Consider the following 21,338-nt stretch of genomic DNA (forward strand, 5'->3'; position numbering starts at 1 on the left):
TGTAAACTTTTTGTACACTGATAAATGAGCAAATACTACTCTATATTTTCTAGGTGGCCCTTAGTGCCTAATTAGTCACCATTTCACATCCACTTGACTCTGTTGTCTTTGTATAAGGGTCTTCACCACAATGCCTCTTATCCTTTCCTGTGTGCAAAGAGATCTTGTTGCACCTTTGAAACTCACTGGGTGAAAGACGTTGGTAGCATTAGCTTCTGTAGACTTAATCTACTTCAGATGTATGGGCATTTTACTCCATACATCTGATGAAGTAAACGTAAGACTATGGAAGCTTATGCTACCAACTTTCTCCCAGTTAGTTTCAAAAGTGCAACAAGATTCCTTCATATACTGATTCAGACTAACACAGCTATGTATGTCTTTCTAATCACTTGAAGAAGGGTATGACTGTGAATGTGTGAGGACTTCCCACCTCATGAAAATAAAAGGCACAAAGATGTATTGAAAAAGGAGAAAAGGAACTTTATTTCTTCTTGGCTTTGTTTCTTTTCTCTTCCTTGAGTTTCTTTTTGGACACACGGGGTGCCTGTGCCTTCTTGTATAGGTAATAGCCAATGAGTCCAAGAAGGGCTGGGACGAGCCCAATGCAGACCAGGGGCAGCACATCGTTGGACATCTTCTGCCAGTAGTTGGCTCTGGAGAGTCCAACTGCCTCCACCTCAAACTGCAGCACAGCATCAGCTGAAGAGAGCAAGTAATCAGATTATGCACGACTGGAAGGAATTGGCAAGTAATGTGACTATATGAGAGGTGAGGGAGTGTTGCAAGTACAAGCAACTTCTCTGCAGAAAGTTTAGCCCTCCATAGTGTTATAACCACTATGCATCCATAGTGGCTAAAACACAAACAATAATTTGCATTACCTTTTTATCTGGCAAGGGAGACAGAAACATATGGCACTGTTTCCACATGCCCGGTAAACTTTCCTTCCGATCCCTTATACAAAACCAGCGTAGGTTGGTTGGGGAACCCGTGACACTCTTGTTGTTATGCTGATTTATACCCTGCTTTTTCTCTTTGACAGTTTGTTGAAATACAAACCAAAGTCTGAATGCCACAGAAAGCTAAGTATTTTGTTACTGCTTATAGGGAAGCTTAACATGTAGTTTATATCACTTTTTGCAAGTTGGCTCTCCTCCTTCTGCTTTAAGGAGATAGCATGATGAATGATTATTTATTTATTTATTTATTTGCGACATTTATATACAGCCCTTCTCACCCCGAAGGGGACTCAGGGCGGTTTACAAGTATATATACATACAATATATTGTATTATACAACTATATCGCAATATTAGTAGTAATATTGCATGTAATATAAATATACAATTATAATAGTCAATTATAATTATTATTACATTGTATTACATCATATTATTATTATTAATATTACATGTATATACAATGTATTATAATATTAGTATAGTATAATATTATATATCATTATATCATTAAATTGATACAGGAGACATGGTGGAAAGATGTCTTCCCGGCCCCGCCTTCTTCATTCTGCTCCAGATATAAAACTAGCATAGCATGTTATTGCGGATAGGGGCCTCTAGCTAATGTAAAGAGACAAGATGGAACTGTCCTCATGGCTCCCTCTAACCCTAACCCTAACAATGTTTAACATTATGTTCTTGGGGTTTGTTTTCCAATAGGGAAGATTGATATGCTCCTAATTCCACTTTTTCCTCTTGTGGCCATTCCAGCAAGTTTGTCTCTGATTGTTCCCCAGCATATCTGAGACTGGGAATGTATAGCTCTCCAGATGTTGTTGGGCTTGAAGGGTAAATGGTGCAGGGTGATGGGAGCTGTGGTACAATGCCAATTCTTGAGGCACACTTTTCCCACCCTCATGCAAGTAGATTAAAATTCGCTACAATGTATTCCTTTCTAGATTCCCTCTCTGCCACAAATAAGAGTCAAAACCTCTTCATGTGCGCCCACCATAAGAGAACATGGGTTCTCTGATGCCTTTTGCCAGTCTCACTGAATGGCACTCAGGTAGGGACTAGTAGTTGGTATATATATACCTGGGACAGCAGGTGGAGAGCCTCGCTTGCCATATGCTAACTGAGGAGGAATTATGACTCTTCGTTTCTCTCTGTCAGAAAAAAGGAGAGACCTCGTCAGTACTAAAGAACTGAGCATTTGTGTCCATGTCTACAGACTTCACAGTGAGCTTTATCAAAATAATCTATGCAGCATAAACAAACCAGACATGGAATTAGTCTTTAGTGAAACAAAATCTGGAACATTACTTTTTCCAGGACAGAAAGGGAAGCAGATGGATTTAGAGAAAAACTGGACAGACGTGTTAGACCAGTTTTCTTGGGATTTTTCTCTTCGTGTAGAACGTTTGTTTATATAGCTGGAGCAAGAATTCTTAAAATAGTAGATTTTCAAAAATGAAGGGCTGGGATCTAGCAGAGCAACATGAAACTAGGAAAAGGGAGAAAAGATGTTTCCATTAAGGTCTAACAGGGAGGGTTTTGAAAAATAAAGAACAGTGAAACCTGATATATAAAGTCATATGGAGAATTTCTCCCCTAACCCTTGGATCATGTATTATCATTATGATAAATAGAGTGCTTATCCACAATAGACACGTGTGTGATTTTTACTGTCTCAGCCTTCCATTCAAGATGCATCTACATAGTAGAATGAATACAGCTTGACACCACTTTAACTGCCATGGCTCAATGCACCAATGTAAAGAGGAGCCAGTAATTTTTGACAAAGAAGGCTGAAGGTCTTGCAGAAATGCAACTCGCAGGATTCCATATCATCGACCCATGGCAGTCAAACTGCATTCATTCTACTATGTACATGTATCCTAAGAATCATGGAATTGGAATTTAATTTCATATGACTGAGAAAGAGATTTAGTCCGTTAGGAGTATTTTATTTCAGAGAAAGGCAATGGCTATAGAACTCAATTAACTGCATATTCCTATACATGTCAACATCCCAATGAAGTCAACACCATCAGATGGTAAGTACAAATGCACTCAATGTTAGTAGAAGAGATACTACTGAACTGAAGGGCAGTGCATGGCTGTATTATCTATTAAGAGGCTCCACACGCTACACACGCACACACATTTTCCAGAAAGAGCATCACTCCATTGCCCAGAGGAGGGCAACTGCAGGATGCCTACTTCCCTGCTTTCTGCCTGAAAGTAACCCTAGGACTACAGTGCTGATAGGAAACATGCCTTCTGTGGCTTCCTTTGCTGGCTAGGAGAATAAGAGCTTTTGAGTTCTGTGTAGATATGACTGTTTTGTTTCATATTAAAGGAAACCTGTTGTGAGTAATTTAAAGCACAGTTTGATGAAAAGGCCAGGTGTTAAATCCCCAATTATTAAATATCAGCGTATAGGAGTTTATTAAGCATTACACTTATTGGGTGCTATTAACATTCCAGATCAATAAATATGCTATGTAACATGGTTTTTGTTTCTAAGTTATAAAAGTCATTTCCTACTTGGATCTATCATAAAAACATGGAAAAAGTTTATTAAATTGCAAACACATTTTACTAAAGTTTTTCAATGAATATCTCAACCAATTCAACAGTTTGTGGCAGCCACAGAAATGTTTCTGGAGCATATACAACCACTTTCAAAATAAGTACTGCACAATTAAACAGGAAATAACACATTCAAACAAGGAAAAGATTTTTTTCCTAATTTTGTTACATAGTGATATCACCTGGAAAAGTGATTTTAGGGGGCTTCTTGTTGTTAGTGTGTGCCTTTCCCTTCTCCCTCGCCCTGCATGCACCTTTCCCGCCACCTCCGTCGCCCGGTGCGCGCCTTCCAATGCTTTGCTTGTGTTTATTACGGTATTTTAATTATTATCTAATTAATAATTATTAAGGGGTGCTTTTCTTGTGCTTTTGGCAAAAGAGGGTTGGACCAAATGGCCCAAGGGATCTCTTCCAGCCCTCTTTATTATGATTATGATTATTATTAATATTGAGGCTGTATTTGTTCCCATTTTGTTTTTTTTACTTCAAAATAAGATATATGCAGTGTGCATAGGAGTTTGTTCAGTCTTTTTTTAAACTATAGTCCGACCCTCCAACAGTCTGAAGGACAGTGAACAGGCCCCCTGTTTAAAAAGTTTGAGGACCCCTGACTTAGTCTATCCATCTGCAATGCAGTCTTCCTCTTTCTCTACTGTAGTGGTTCTCAACCTGTGGATCCCCAGATGTTTTGGCCTTCCAATCCCAGAAATCCTATCAGCTGGTAAACTGGCTGGGATTTCTGGGAGTACCTAATTCCTTCATAGCTGTCCTTCGAAGTCTTAGACTTTCTGATTTCTTGACAGCATTCTCCATTCTGATTAATGATTGAGCCACTATATGGACAATCTCAAACTATTTCATCTTCTTTAAGTTATATAAATTGCCTATGGTTATTATTTTGTTTTCTTAATGTTCAATTGCATATCTTTATGTTTTCTTCCTTGACTATCGCCCTTAAAAGTCTCCCAGTTGGTCAGTTCAGCTACTGACGATGCTGGCTTGAGGATTTGGGCAGCTGGAGTCCCAAAAGCAATTTTTCAAAGGCTTATTGAATCAGCAGTTATTGTGAAAAACTATAAATTTGGGAAGGATGTAAGAAGGGCTGGTCAATAGAAATCTTCATTCCTCTCACTACAGTTCCCAGGTTTCTCTATGAGAAGCAAAGGCAGGTAAACAGTTCATTTTTTCAAGACCAAAGCTTATATAATGCAATATCAGGAAACATGTCTTCCAGAGGCAGTAACTTGAGACAAGACAATCACAGAAGAGATTACTACTTACCCAACACACATGTCCAAAAGAGCTTGTTCCAAGCCTGAATGAAAGAAAAAAGACATGCACCCTCAGGAGATGGCTTGGAGATATGTAGTTTTGTGCTTTGAATTTTGCTTGCTAGACCTATCCTGTTTTCCTGAAAATAAGACCTACCCCCCAAAAAGCCCTAGAATGATTTTTCAGGATGTTCAAAATATAAGCCCTACTTCAAAAATAAGGCTTTAAAATTCAATTTGAGTAATTTACAGGCAAGCTATACATGTAAAAAAAGTAAAATCTTTTGGAGCAAAAATTATAAAATCTTAAAAGCCAGCATCTAGACATGGACTCAGAATTCCAAATAAGGTCCGATCAGCACACAATAATTCAATTATCAGTTCTATTAAGGCCATCTAACATCATATTAGGAAGCAACCAGCCCCAATCAATTGAGTGAGACTTTTGAGCCCAAGTACAGAATTATATGGTGAAGCCCAGTCCTATGTTTTTTCAACAACTGTTTCATATTCATTTTGAGATTGTAATCCACAGAGCCTTTCAACTTGTACTGGAGCCTAGCCAGGCATCCCCTCGCTCAATATTTGTGCTGATTTTTAAAATTTCATAAATGAATGCTTTTGTCAGGATTCATTTTGTGGATAAAACAGGCTACCAAAAGATTTCCCCCTCCTCCCCTGTATACACAAAAAAGTGAAGAAATGGTGGTAGTAATTGCAAAATATTTAAGTAAAGGTTTTCTCCTGACAGATACCTTCAAGGTCATGTGGCCGGCATAACTGCATGGAGCGCCGTTATCTTCATGCTGGAGTGGTACCTATTGATCTACTCAGATTTGCATGTTTTCGAACTGCTAGGTTGGCAGAAGCTGGGGCCAACAGTGGGAGCTCACCCCGCTCTCCGTATTCGAACCGCTGATCTTTCAGTCAGCAAGTTCAGCAGCTCAGTGGTTTAACCCTCTGTGCCACCGTATTTGTGGAAAATATGAGCATGTTTGTGGTTTCTTGAGTGCGCCCTTTAGCCTAACTAGGTTTTGTTGTTGTCTGTTATCAACCTGACTTTGGATTTATGGTGAACTCTATGAATGAGCCCCGGTGGCGAAGTGCATTAAAGCACTGAGCTGGAGACCTTCTGGAGTGAGAGAATTGGCCGTCTGCAAGGATGTTGCCCAGGGGACACCCGGATGTTTTGATGTTTTACCATCCTTGTGGGAGGCTTCTCTCATGTCCCCGCATGGAGCTGGAGCTGATAGAGGGAGCTCATCCACGCTCTCCCCGGGTGGGATTCGAACCTGGCAGCTTTCAGGTCAGCAATCCAACCTTCAAGTCGCGAGGCTTTTATCCCCTAGGCCACCGGTTGCTCCTGACACAAAAAAAAAGCAAAAAAAAGCTGGAGACCGAAAGGTTGCAGGTTCAAACCCCGGGAGCGGCGTGAGCGGTCACTGTTAGCTCCAGCTCCTGCCAACCTAGCAGTTCGAAAACTTGCCAATGTGAGTAGATCAATAGGTACCGCTCCGGTGGGAAGCTAACGGCGCTCCATGCAGTCATGTCGGCCACATGACCTTGGAGGTGTCTATGGACAATGCTGGCTCTTCGGCTTAGAAATGGAGATGAGCACCAACCCCCAGAGTCAGACATGACTGGACTTAACGTCAGGGGAAAACCTTTACCTTTACTATGAATGACAAACCAAAAAGGTCTCTAGTCATCAACTGCTCTGCTCTGCTCTGGCTTTCTTGATTGAATCCATACAACTGTTGCACCATTTCCTTCCTTTCCAACCGCCTCCAAGCATCAATGGGTCATGTGTTATCATGATATGTCCAAAGTACAACAGCCTCAATTTAGTCCACCATTCAATGAATTCGACAATTAAAATGCCAGTGACGTACCTGGGATGACTTGCCTTTTGCCCAGCTCAACCACCAATGGGTCACGGGAGAGTGAGGTATCAATGATGCGGCCATCTTCAAGGGTACCCTGCCGAGAGATGACACGAGGCACGATGGGTGCAGACTTAATAAAGCAGCAGGCACCAATGGAGCTGACAGCCGCCACTTGATAAACATTTGATTGGCAAGACGTCTAAACCCTTGTTAAATACTGGGTTGGAAGAGGAACAGGTCCACGCTTGTAGGATAAAGTGGGCTCAGAATTTTCCATGTTATACAAAAAAATGAACAATGGAGAATGGAAGTGAAATTTACATTTTTTTTAATCTCGGGGGAATTTCTATAAGGAAACGGGAAATAACATTTTCAAATCAGGAACAGAAAAAATTTCAAGTTTTGTTACATAGTGTAATCAAATGCAGAAGAAACAAGAAGATGATTGGGATACAGGTTCATGGCAGAATGACTGGTGCATTGTAAATTTTAACCTGCGTAGTTTAACCATGTCGGACCCCACCTCAAGTCACAAGGAGAGATGGGTAACAAATAGCAACAACAACAACCATTATTACTATTAGTGTGTGCAGAGAAATGGAAAACACCATAATTCTAAGGAATGAGATCTGGCAATTGAGACTGACTGGGCAACTTGAAATGGACAGTGGGTTGCTGTGAGTTTTCCGGGTTGTATGGCCATGTTCCAGAAGCATTCTTTCCTGACGTTTTGCCTGCATCTATGGCAGACAACCTCAGAGGTTGTGAGGTCTGTGGGGTTTATATATCTGTGGAATAATGTCCAGGGTGGGCAAAAGAACAATTGGTCACCTTGATTAGCATTGAATAACCTTACAGCTTCAAAACCTGGCTGATTCCTGCCTGGGGGAATTGTTGGAAGGTGTTAACTGACCCTGATTGTTTTGTACCTGGAATTCCCGTTTCCAGAGATTGTGCTTTATTTACTGTCCTGATTTTAGAGTTTTTAAAATGCTGGTAGCCATATTTTGTTTCATGAGTCCTCCTTTCTGTTGAAAATGTCCACATGCTTGTGAATTTCAATGGCTTTTCTGTATAGTCTCCCCACAAAGGTTTCCCCCAGGAAGTAAGCAGCGAGATCTTGAAGCTGCAAGGCTATTCAGTGCTAGTTAAGGCAGCCAATTTGCAACATTCACACTTGCCTCAAACAGACAAGAGTTATTTATCCCGCCCTGGACATTCCACAGATATATAAACCCCTCTTGTCTAGTTTCCAGCTAACCTCACAACCTGAGGATGCCTGCCATAGATGCAGGTAAAATGTCAGGAGAGAATGCTTCTGGAACATGGCCATACAGCCCAGAAAACTCACAGCAACCTAGTGATTCCGGCCATGAAAGCCTTTGACAACACATTGAAATGGACAGATTGTCAACATTGATTGTGGGCTTTTTATTGCAGGGAATAATTGGAATAACATATGAATGGCAGGTTTGATAATCAATACATTTGATTAAGGTGAAGAAGTGTTTATATAATATATTTTGCTAGATAAGCTTTTCTATATCGTAAGAGATAACTCCCATTAGGAAAGTCTGAGGTGAAATGTAAATTTGTTCTGCTCTGCATCTCTCTATTTCTTTCTTTTTTTGTTTTGTGTGCATATCTTCCTCTTTTTTAATACACTGGGAAATATCTAGTAAAAGATATAATGAAAAGTCACCCTGCCAGGAAACAACAAGGCACGTGTTGTGCATATTTAATAATCAAGACGGGGCCACAAGAGATGACAGCTGTCACTGGCCTTACTTCTAAACCAAGCATGGGCAAACTTTGGCCCTCCGGGTGTTTTGAACTTCAACTCCCACAATTCCTAACAGCCCATCTAATCCTATGCAAACCCGGGCAGATATAATAAACCTACAATCTATCAATTGGCAAAATATTATTAATAGGTGACACTATAATGTAAAAAATAAAGGTAAAGGATTCCCCTGACGTTAAGTCATGACCGACTCTGGGGGTTGGTGCTCATCTCCATTTCTAAGCCAAACAGCCGGCGTTATCCATAGACATCTCCAGGTCATGTGACCGGCATGACTGCATGGAGCGCCGTTACTATTGATCTACTCACATTGGCATGTTTTTGAACTGCTAGGTTGGCAAGAGCGGACGCTCATTCCGCTACCGGGATCTGAACCTGGGACCTTTTGGTCCGCAAGTTCAGCAGCTCAGTGCTTTAATACACTGTGCCACTAGGGGTATATATGTAGTATAGCATTATTTGAGCCATGGCAGTTAAAAGTTGTTTCAAACTACACTAAGCCTGCAGTGAAGATGCACCCTGAATCCGATCCTGGGTAGTACTGTGTACAGTAGAGTCTCGCTTATCCAACATTCTGGATTATCCAACGCATTTTTGGAGTCAATGTTTTCAATATATCGTGATATTTTGGTGCTAAATTCATAAGTACAGTAATTACTACATAGCATTACTGCGTATAGAACTACTTTTTCTGCCAAATTTGTTGTCTAACATGATGTTTTTGTGCTTCATTTGTAAAATCATAACCTAATTTGATGTTTAATAGGCTTTTCCTTAATGCCTCCTTATTATCCAACATATTCGCTTATCCAACATTCTGCCAGCCCGTTTATGTTGGATAAGTGAGACTCTACTGTACTCTCTGGGTCCCTAGTCCCTCAAGATCTGAAATGATGGCATGATTCGCGTCAATTATGCTCTTTAAACGGGTTGCTTGCCTGCCTTTGGCCCTCCTGGTTTCAAACTACAGTTCCCAGAAACCCTTGCCATAGCCATGTGTGGATGAGGCTTCTGGGAGCTGGAGTCCCAACCGAAGGCCTGAGCGTAGGAACCGGAGGGGAATTCCCCCATGGTCCTCTGCGGCTGCTCCTCCGTAGAGCTTTTCGACGGCGACGGAGTCTCCCCCGAGGGGGCGGGGCCTATGGCGGGCCACGCCCCCTGCCGGCGCTGCTGACGTGTGCCCACTCACCGTGTAGTGGATCTGGATCGTGTCGCCCACCGCCGCGCGCTCCGTGCAGCCTTCGGGGGCCGCGACCTGCAAAAGGGAGACAGAGAGCCGTGGAAGAAGTGGGTGGGTCACGCGTGTTTCTGGGGAGGGACGGTGGCAAATCAAAACTACCTGTAACACCGCCGTGGGGAAGGGAAGGAAAGGAGTACAACACTTAATTCCTGCGGTACATACAAGGTTTCGTTGGCGGCCCACTCGCCACGGATTCGCGTGGTTTCCTCGCCGTCCACGCGTGTCCGCCTCCCACGCATGTCTCCTTGCTATTTTCCTCCACATGCTTACCACCTTCGCGTTTACCACCCTTTTCCACGAACACGCGTGGTTTCCCATCGCTATGTTTACAATCCGTCCCCCTCACACCTTTTACAATGGTTTGCGCCCCTCGCGCGTGCTTTCCACTTCCACACACACACATCACGCGTGGAATTACCCGCCCGTTGGCTCTGCCCTTTTCTGGACTGCCACGAAGGCGGCCTTAGCCGCTTCCTCGAGGGCATGCCCGTGGGTTGGTTGCGTGTCCTTATTAATCCACGCTCGCTTACCAGGGTTTCCAGCTGCAGCGTCCGGAGCGGAGTTTCGCTGGTGTTTTCCTCTTCCTGCTGCTGCGCCCCGCAGCCCAAGAGGAGGAAGAGGAGGAGGCCGAGGCAGAAGGGGCCCCACGCGCGGCGAGACCGAGGGAGCATGGCGAAGGCGCAGCGGGATTCGCGGGCAGCTTCCCCTCGGGTCCGCAGGGCCAGGGCCGGGGCCAGGAGAGACGGGGTGAGGTGGTCTCCCGTCGGCCCCGCCCGAGCGGGAGGCGTGGCCGAGGGGTGGGCCTTCCCCACGGGAAGGCTCAAGGCAGGCAAACCAGAGAGCGAGAGATCCACGTGGAGCCTTTCTGAAGGGCAGCGGAAGGCGCCGCTAACCCTTCCCTATTGAGGGTGCCTGTCCCTTTAAGGCGCCCGCATTCCATCCTGTTTCCCTAGGGCGCCGCTGCTGCACCGTGGAATGAATGAAGGCAGTCTGGCCGTCCTGGCTCAGTGTTAGAGAACCACGGGAATTGTTGTTTGACAAGGCCAAAGAACGCCGGTGCCTCACCAAACTACAACTCCCAGGATTCCATAACATTGAGTCATAGCAGCTGACTTTTGGTGGCAACCCTCGACTTTAAGAACCTGGGGATTCTGGGAGTGACAGTCCCAGAAAGACACCTTTCCCCGTTCTGCAAAAATTCTGCCCTGCAACATTTGGAAAAAGGTCACACATCACACATGCCATTAAATATTCTGTCATCTTATGATGATCCCATGAACTTCAAAGGGTAAGGAACACTCAGCACCTGAGATTTGTTTCTGACTTCCCATCCAAGTACTAAGCAGGGCTGACCCTGCTTAGCTTAATAAGACTCAGGTAATCTGATGTTTTGGGGATATTTAGAATGGCCGACAATGTTATTATTGGATTGCTGTGAGTTTTCCGGGTTGTTGTGAGGTACTCTGAGGATGCATGCCAAAGATGTGGGTGAAACTTCAGGAGAGAATGCTTCTCACAGAGTCTCAACCTATTCAACATGGTTTGTGGCAGCCACAAAAGCTTTCTGGGGTAGAACAACTGCTTCCAAATAAGCACTGCACAATTAAACAGGAAATAACACTTTCAAACCAGGAACAGAACTTTTTTTTCAAATTTTGTTACATAGTGTTATAGGATAATAAATGGGTTTGTCTGTAAAAGGCTACAAAACTCCCTTTCCCCCCTTAATACAGGATCCCAGTCATCTTAAACTGTGGTCCAAGGAGGGCTCCCTTCTGGGAATGAATATCAGGATCCAAACTGTTTTCCTCGATGGGAATGGGATTTTCAGGAGAGAAAGTAATGTCTGCCAACGTATGGCCAGTAGCATAATGTAGTTTTATAGCAGTGGTTCCCAACCTTTTTTTTTTTTAACCAGGGACCACTTTGACCAGGGACCACTCTCCCAACATTAGTACCAAAAGGGTTACGAATCAGTTTTTGGTCAACTTCAGATTAGTTTGGTTATTTGGGGTGATGATTCAGAAAACTGAATTGGATAGACCACATCAGCTCTAATTTCTGATACAGAACATATGCCATCTAGTAGTTGCATCTGCTTACCCACAGAAAACCATATTTAATAATCTAGAGCTGATGTTATCCATCCAATGCAATTTTCTGAATTAGTACCCCAAATAATCGCAGGAGCAGGCCTAAAAACGAAGACACCAAGGCACCCCTGCTTCCAGGTGCCACATGGAAAGGCTCTGCTCAGGAAGGGAGGGAGGAGGAGAAGCAGCAGTCAGGAGGCTTGTTGCACCTTTCATAGGTAGTCGACCTCTCCCCTCCCGACATCCCCATTGCCATGGCACTGTAAGAGGGTTTTGTGAGACCAGTTGCTCTCGTTGCAACAGTGTAGTAACGGTGAGGCAGTGGACCATATTTTAGTTCTTGGGGACCACTGGTGGTCCACAGACCACAGGTTGGGAACCACTGCTTTATAGGAAAAGCAAGATGTGCTCAGTGCCATAGGAAGGACTTGAGGAGATCAGACCTGCTGTGTGACAACAGAGTGACATTGCACTACTTCCCCTTTATTTCAGTGGGAGTGATTCCACTTTGACTGCCCTGGCTCAATGTTATGGGATCCTGGGAGTTGTCCTTTGGAAGAGGCATTGGCACCCTTTGGCAGAGAAGGCTACGGACCCTGTAAAACCACAACTCCCATGATTCCAGAGCCATGGCAGTTTAAAGTGGGGTCAAAGTGCATTCATTCTGGTATAATTTGGACTGGAGCAACACAGGTTCTTAAAGATTATAAATAGCAATCTGAATTCTCCCCAGAACAAACAAAAAGGAAGCGGAGCTGTTGTGACAAGGAAATCATATGCTCACTGTAACCTTCTCCGGTTAGTTCTCTGGAGGAAACGGAAAACCCACATTTTTTCAGGAAGCACTGTATATATCTCCAGGCATTCTGTTACCGTATTTGGCATTTATGGTAGGTTCCAAAGACCTAAAAATTGCAGTAGTAGTTTTGAGGGCGAACAAAAATAATAATTCAATTAGTAGCTGAAAATTCAAATAATACCACTGTGCATACATTTTATTGTCTATACCACTGCGAGAAACAAAATCAAAACGAAATGGGGACTGAGGGAGAGTGGATTTTTGACCAATTGTTAGGAAAACCCTGTGACATTTGAAGGCATACATGGCATAGGACCTTGATGTATAGAAGAGCACTTCTCCTATACAGATCTACATAAACACCAAGATCTGTTGGGATGTCTTTGGCACATTATTTTTATAGGTTCAATACCTGAGAGAAGACCTTCTCTGATGTGCTGTTCTGATAAGGGAAATCCCTCTTCTTCAGGACCAATGAACACTAATGTCACTTTCATTTCAGTGTGACATTAGAACTTGGCTCTTTATTAATGTTTTCAGGGCTAGAGGTCATGGTCTGACTAGGTTGTGAAGTTCAGTTTGAGATATATTAAATTTATTTTAACTATTTTAATTGTTTTAATTTTTTTCCTGCTCACCATTCCACACTATGAGGTCTTTTAATGTTAGAGTTGAGTATAAATATTTAAATAAACACATTGCACAGAGCACCATTCTTGCACACAGACTAACAAAGGCACAGATGAATTGTTGGTGGCATAAGAAATGTGGATATTAACATATATGCCTCTTCTGACGACATAGAAGCTCTGGCTGACAAGTAAATGCACAACTGACTGGCTGCAGAAAAAATCTGAGATTGTGACAAGCATATAGCTACAATACTCTCCAACCATATGGAATAAATTAGAAACAAAACCTGGTATGTGGAGACATGGGCTTGTACAGATAACGTGGCGTTGCCTGCTGTTAAGGCTGACGTAGAAAACAAACATACCAGTGATTTTCTGCCAGGTGGGATTGTCCCGGGCTGTGACCTTGAGTGCCTTGGGTGAGGAACAGTCTTCATGAAGGAAAAGGTGATTTCTGGGAGACGTGGTGCTTAAACGGGCAAAACCCAATATGGGTAGGCTCTGAGGGATATTTCAGTTCCACCTGACTTTTAACAGATCAACAGTGATCATAACTGACATTTCCAACAACCATGAATCATTCCTGGTTATGTTTTAGAGATAGCACTTTCCCCTGGTAAATGAAAAATGAAAAATATATTTGGATTCTTTTTTTCATTTAATATTGGAGGGTGGTGGTGGTAAAGAATACAAAAAGAATAGTGCATTGGGTACACAATTCCCATTCCTAGCTTAAAACAAAACCAAGGTGAAGGGGAGAATTCTGGATTTTGAAGTGATCCAAGAAGGAGAACAAGTCGCTGTAGTAATACACTGGAATTTCAGTTCTTCAGGAGCAAATATGCCAGCACCGGAATTTTAAGAGGCCGAATTAGCAATGGTAAGTATTTACACCAGTGGTTCCCAAACTTATTTGGCCTACCACCCCCTTTCCAGAAAAAATATTACTCAGTGCCCCCTGGAAAGGGGGGGCGTGACTTAGAGGGGTGGGCGTGGCCCCTGCTCAAGAGGGTGGGGCTGAGCCTCTCCCCTAGTCCAAGATGCAGGGCTGGGAGGGGGAGGGAGAGGTGGGTGGGGCCACAAATGCATGGCCTGGACTGGGATAGGCAGCATTACGAGCTCTGAGGCAGGGCTGAGCTTTTATCCCTGTCCTGCAGCGCCTGCCAGGACACAGGGGGTGGGGCTAGAGGAGGGGGTGGGGCCTCTTCCCAAGTGCCTGATGGGGCTGAACCTCTCTACCCCGCCCCCGTGTTCTAACAAGCGCCTCAGGGGAGGTATACAGAGGCTCAGCCCTGTCTCACGCTCTTGGGAAGAGGCCCCGCCCCAGCCCCTCCCTTTCGTCCTAAAAGGCCTATCAGGAGAGGTATAGAGGCTCAGCCCTATTTCGGGCTCTTGGAAGGAGGCCCCGCCCCCTTCCTTAGCTCCGCCCTCTGTGTCCCAACAAGCGCCTCAGATGAGGTATAGATTCTCAGCCCTGTCTTGGGCTCTTGGGAAGAAGCCCCGCCCCTCCCCTGGCCCCACCCCCATGTCCTAATAGGTGCCATCACCGCCCCCCTGGATCGCTGCAGTGCCCACCAGGGGGCGGTAGCGCCCACTTTGGGAATCACTGATTTACACTATAGAATTAATGAAGTTTAATACCACTTTAATTGCCATGGATCAATGCAATGCAATCCTGGAGTTGTAGTTTGGTGAAACACCAGCACTCTTTGGCAGAGAAAGCTGAAAACATTGTAAAGTTACAACTCTTGTGATTCCATAGCATTGAGCCATGGCAGTTGAAGTAGTGTCCAACTGCATTCTTTCAACAGTGGAGATGTACCCCAAGCTTCACCTGAAAGCTGTGGAAATTTACATTTTTGGAGGACCACTTGCAGAATTCCATAGCCTCCCACAATTATTTTTTTCTCAGTTCTTCTTCATTCACACAGTCATTTTCGACTCTTTGTGACCTCATGGACCATTCCACGCCAGAGCTTCTAAATTCTATTTACAACTAAAGAACATCTAAAACGGCAAAAATAAAACAGAAGATCTAAAGACTATTCTCAAATATAGCTGGCCTTCCCTATCCATAAATTCAGCCATTCAGGGCTGGATGGATAAATAAGTTCAAAACACCTGGAGGCCCAAAGGTTGGGAACCACTGATTTACAGAGACAGGCTCCCACCTCCATAAACAGCTACAACTCCCAGTGCTGAGGAGCCACCAGTGGCCCTTCCTCCAAGGAACATTGCAGGTTATAGCGGGAGCCATGAACATGTCCAAGAGCCCTGCCAATGTCCTTCACAAACACCATCCTGCCCCCCACCCAAGTGAAGGCTTTAATACAGGGACAATTTCATCATAGATTTAATGTTCTGCCTCTACCAAAGACACTTCCCAGTGTTCCTTTCTCTCTCCATTGGTGTGTAATTCGCATGACCCCGCCCACTGCATCTCCCTTAACCCTTTCCTATGCCACACAGTAAACAAAGTGGAATTGATCAGCAACTGAACATACTGGAGGGATTTAGTGGACTGACTCAATATGATGAAAGTTATAATTCACCCTGCATCAAGACACAGCACTGTGACCCCCACCAACAATGGACCCGGACCACAGTTGGCATATAGAAACCCCATGATCAACAGAACATACTGGAGGGATTTGGGGGGAATTGGTCTTTATTTCTGGGAATTGTAGTTCACCTACATCTGGAGACTCCATGGCCACCACCAACAATAGACCGGGACCAAACTTGGCCCACAGAATCCCCATGACCAACTGAAGCGACTGGAGGGATTTGGGGGAACTCACCTACATTTCTGGGAGTGGTAGTTCACCTACATCCAGAGACACCGTGACCCTTACTGACAACAGACTGAGACCAAACTTGGCACATACAACCCCCATGACAAACTGAACCTACTGGAAGGATTTGAGGGGGACTGACCCACCATGGTGGGAGCTGTAGTTTACCCTGCAGCCAGAGAGCACACTGAACCCCACCGATGATGATGGATCTAGAGAGCAAACTTGCCCAACATAACAAACTTTTAAGTACTGAGGGAGTTTCTCAAGGTTCACCTGGCATGATGTGAGTTGTAGTTCACCCACAACCTTATGCATTTTGGACAATTAAAATTTTGACTTTTTCAAGTAACCCGGGCAACTCTGGGTACCTAAGCTAGTAGATATATATTTTCCAAAAAGCAAGTATTGATTTTGTCATTTTACATAAGAGATACTTTTTTACTATCTATATATATAAAAGAGTGATGGCATCATGGCAATTCACAAAACAACAAAAGTACAGGCCCCCCAACCTCAAAATTTGACAACACAACCCATCATCCATGCCTCAAGGTTGATACAACAAAAAGAAAAGAAAAATAAAGTCCTAATTAGAGGGAGAGCAATAATTTTTTATCCAATTGCTGCCAGTTTAGAGGGCTAATCTCTGCCCACTTGGTTGCCTAGCAACCAAGGGACAGCCAGGTTTCAGTTAGGGGACAGGCAGATTTAGGCCTCACTTAGACTTCTTCCACAGATTATCTAATTTGCACTGGATTATATGGCAGTGTAGACTCAAGGCCCTTCCACACAGCTATATAACCCATTTATAATCTTATATTATCTGCTTTGCACTGGATTATCTTGACTCCACACTGCCAGATAATCCACTTCAGTGTGCATTTTATACAGCTGTGAAGAAGGGGCCTCATATAATCCAGTTCTAAGCAGATAATTTAAGATTATCAATATACAGTATCCAACGTAAACAGGCCGGCAGGATAAGTGAATATGTTGGATAATAAGAAGGGATTCAGGAAAAGCCAATTAAACATCAAATTAGGTAATCGTTATACAAATTAAGCACCAAAACATCATATTATACAACAAATTTGACAGAAAAGGTAGTTCCATGCGCAGTAATGCTATGTAGTATTTACAGTAGAGTCTCACTTATCCAACACTCGCTTATCCAACGTTCTGGATTATCCAACGCATTTTTGTAGTCAATGCTTTCAATATATCGTGATATTTTGGTGCTAAATTCATAAATACAGTAATTACTATATAGCATTACTGTGTAGTGAACTACTTTTTCTGACAAATTTGTTGTCTAACATGATGTTTTGGTGCTTAATTTGTAAAATCATAACTTAATTTGATGTTTAATAGAGTTATCCTTAATTCCTCATTATCCAACATATTCGCTTATCCAACGTTCTGCCGGCCCGTTTATGTTGGATAAGTGAGACTCTACTGTACTGTATTTACAAATTTACCACTAAAATATCACAATGAATTTAAAACACTGACTACAAAAACATTGATTATGAAAAGGCAGACTGCGTTGGATAATCCAGAACATTGTATAAGCGAATGTTGGATAAGTGAGATTCTTCTTTAATATGAAATAATTACTGGGATAGAATAATGCAGAACAATATAATCTCTAAAACCAGGACAGTAAATAAACAGGGGAATTCCACACAGGAAACAATCGGGGCCAGCTAACACCTCCCAACAAAGTATTCCCATCATCAAAGTCTGGCAAATCCTGTTTTCTCAGGGCCACAGACAGTAGAAGCACATAAAATATCGCAAACAACACCACTCTGAAAACAAGGGAATTCCAGACAGGAAACAATCAGGGCCAGCTAACACCTCCCAACAAAGTATTCCCATCATCAAAGTCTGGAAAATCCTGTTTTCTCAGGGCCACAGACAGTAGAAGCACATAAAATATCGCAAACAACACCACTCTGAAAACAAGGGAATTCCAGACAGGAAACAATCAGGGCCAGCTAACACCTCCCAACAAAAAATTCACTCAGGGAGGAAACAGCCAGGCTTTAAAGCTGCAAGGCCATTACATCCTAATCATTTTTCCTAATTGCAGCATTCATACTTGCCTCCAACAAACAAAAAAAACAAATCAGAAATATTGTATATTCACAACCTTTAGGAAATAATATCCCCTGATGGCGCAGCGTGTTAAAGCACTGAGCTGCTGAACTTCTGGACCAAAAGGCCACAGGTTTGAATTGGGGGAGCGGAGAGAGCCCCCACTGTTAGCCCCAGCTTCTGCCAACCCAGAAGTTCGAAAACATGCAAATGTGAGTGCATCAATAGGTACTGCTCCAGTGGGAAGGTAACGCCGCTCCATGTAGTCATCCCACATGACCTTGGAGGAGTCTACGGACAACGCCGGCTCTTCGGCTTAGAAATGGAGATGAGCACCAACCTCCAAAGTCATTGGACACGACTGGACTTAATGTCAGGGGAAAACCTTTACCCTTGACCTTAACTACCACCAATTCCTCAATACTTTATTTCCCATACCACCAGACTTCGCCACAGCAACGCGTGGCCGGGCACAGCTAGTACCATTATATATGACAGCCAAGCAAAAAATATATCGGTGTCTTGGTTTTTAGGGCTGTTCCTGGGTTTATTTGGGGCACTATCTTTTTCAATTTCTGATGACCCTATTACAAGGTTTTCCTGGCAAGATTTGTTTGGGCAAAGTCTGTCCTTGCCTTTCTCCGAGGCTGAGAGAGTGTGACTTGTTCAAGGTCACCCAGTGGGTTTCTATGGCTGAGTGAAGATTCCAACCCAAGTCTCCAAAGTCATTGTCCAGTGCTCAGATCAGTCCACTATGCTGGCTTTCCTAATATATGTATAACATATATATACTGTAAATTGACATTTTAATATAATTTTTATTTGCAAATTGAAAGCATAATAAAAAGTAAACATGATATCAATAGAAAATAGTTAGAGCCAGGGTCAAAGTTAGTTAGGGATGAGTATGTGAATGTGTTTTTAAAAGGTTTGCGCTCCTTAAAAAAGATATTCTAGAACAGTGGTTCTCAACCTGTGGGTCCCCAGATGTTTTGGCCTTCAACTCCCAGAAATCCTAACAGCTGGTAAACTGGCTGGGATTTCTGGGAGTTGTAGGCCAAAACACCTGGGGACCCACAGGCTGAGAACCACTGGTTTAGGACTAAAGAGACACCTTAAAACATTTCAGTGGCAAAGAAGAGGCATGGTGTCACCCTGTCAGGATCTCTGACGTGAAAGGTTAGCTTGCTGATTTTGTTTAACTCAAAAATGGAGCCAAGGCTGAAGGAAAACACCGCACCTGCACTCAGATTTGAACACACAACAGTAACAATGCTCTTCAACATCTTCCCAGGCAGCAATGTATTCACCCATCTAACAGTCCACAAGGGTAGGACCACCCACAGCAGCAATATACCATTTTCCTTTGAGCCGTGGGGCATCAGCAAGAAGGCAAAAAGCATCAGCCTTGCTCAGTCCTAATATTTCCATTCAACTTACACATTCCATTCCAATATTTGCCATTCTAGTTTGCTCACTGCAATCCCAAAAGGACCAGCCAGTTGTTATAACACAGTGCCGCATAGCATCACGGCCACTATGCGGCAGCAAAGCACCACGATTTATTTTTCTGCCACTGTGCTTTCCATCAAACAAGCAATGCTCAGGTTATTCAGAAGGGAAATCTAGAGCTAAAAGACTCTTTCATCATTCAAGACTTTGAACTGGAATGCATCCATAAGTAGTATTATGTTGAAACAGTGCAGGAGGTAATAATGACCGAGTATACAAGTATACATACACTTACACAAAAGGCAGCAATGCATCATATAATATCCAGTTTATTAGGGTCAGTAAGATTCCAGTCCTGTGTTTAGCTATTTGGGCATATGTTCCATTGAACTCAATAGTGCCTCCTTTTGGCTGCAAGGATATGTCTGATACAGTCTATATAAGGATAAAGTTGCGGGCGCAGTGACTATAACAACAAAACTAAACATCCCAGAAATACGAAACTTGGCAACACAATGCAAAAGCCTTGCCTCCCGGTTACAACAACACAACCACACCACAAAACCACAATCCCGACCCACAAAACTCACAACAACACATCATGACTATAACAACACAACTAAACGCCCTAGAAATACAAAACTTGGCAACACAACGCAAAAGCCTTGCCTCTCGGTTGTAACAACACAATCACACCACAAAACCACACTGGATCCACAAAACTCACAACAATGCATCGTGACTATAACAACACAACTAAACACCCCAGAAATACGAAACTTGGCAACACAATGCAAAAGCCTTCCCTCCCGGTTGTAACAACACAACCACACCACAAAAACAACAATCCGGACCCATAAAACTCACAACAATGCATCGTGACTATAACAACACAACTAAACGCCCCAGAAATACGAAACTTGGCACACAACTAAATGCCCCAGAAATACAAAACTTGACAACACAATGCAAAAGCCTTTCCTCCCAGTTGTAACAACACAACCACACCACAAAACCACAATCCGGACCCACAAAACTCACAACAACGCATCGTGACTATAACAACACAAGTAAACTCCCCAGAAATACAAAATTTGACAAAACAACGCAAAAGCCTTGCCTCCCGGTTGTAACAACACAATCACACCACAAAACCACAATCCAGACCCACAAAATTCACAACAACGCATCATGACTATAACAACACAACTAAACGCCCCAGAAATACGAAACTTGGCAAAACAACGCAAAAGCCTTGCCTCCCAGTTGTAACAACACAATCACACCACAAAACACAATCCGGACCCACAAAACTCACAACAATGCATCGTGACTAAAACACCACAACTAAACGCCCCAGAAATACGAAACTTGGCACACAACTAAACGCCCCAGAAATACAAAACTTGACAACACAATGCAAAAACCTTGCCTCCCAGTTGTAAGAACACAACCACACCACAAAACCACAATCCGGACCCAGAAAACTCACAACAACGCATTGTGACTATAACAACACAACTAAACGCCCCAGAAATACGAAACTTGGCAACACAACAAAAAAGCCTTCCCTCCCGGTTGTAAAAACACAACCGCACCACAAAACCACAATCTGGACCCAAAAAACTCAGAGCAACGCATTGTGACTAGAACATCACAACTAAACCGGATGGCCATCTGTCTGAGAGGTTTGGGTGGATTCTTCCT

At 43.3% G+C, this 21,338-nt stretch overlaps 1 protein-coding gene across 1 annotated transcript; it reads right to left on the reverse strand.

The window, feature by feature from the left end:
* Nucleotides 1-462: 462 nt before the first annotated feature.
* Nucleotides 463-10,655, reverse strand: fkbp11 (FKBP prolyl isomerase 11). Its single transcript, XM_008104014.2, has 6 exons — nucleotides 10,288-10,655; nucleotides 9,707-9,772; nucleotides 6,720-6,807; nucleotides 4,838-4,871; nucleotides 2,057-2,127; nucleotides 463-702 (listed from the first exon to the last, which is right to left on the reverse strand). The coding sequence occupies exons 1-6, from the start codon at nucleotides 10,426-10,428 to the stop codon at nucleotides 485-487; spliced, it is 618 nt and encodes a 205-aa protein (XP_008102221.1). The 5' UTR covers nucleotides 10,429-10,655; the 3' UTR covers nucleotides 463-484.
* Between the last annotated feature and the right edge of the window lie 10,683 nt (nucleotides 10,656-21,338).

Source organism: Anolis carolinensis, chromosome 2, assembly GCF_035594765.1.
Source record: "Anolis carolinensis isolate JA03-04 chromosome 2, rAnoCar3.1.pri, whole genome shotgun sequence".
Lineage (NCBI taxonomy): Eukaryota > Metazoa > Chordata > Lepidosauria > Squamata > Dactyloidae > Anolis > Anolis carolinensis.

Bases quoted from the DNA above. Each gene is read 5' to 3' on its own strand.
- fkbp11 (XM_008104014.2), bottom strand. From the start codon at position 10,428: ATGCTCCCTCGGTCTCGCCGCGCGTGGGGCCCCTTCTGCCTCGGCCTC. The intron at 4,872-6,719 runs GTACGTCACTGG...TCTTTCATTCAG, and splicing joins CAAAAGGCAAGTCATCCCAG to GCTTGGAACAAGCTCTTTTG. The intron at 2,128-4,837 runs GTAAGTAGTAAT...TTTTTCTGACAG, and splicing joins CTTTTGGACATGTGTGTTGG to AGAGAAACGAAGAGTCATAA.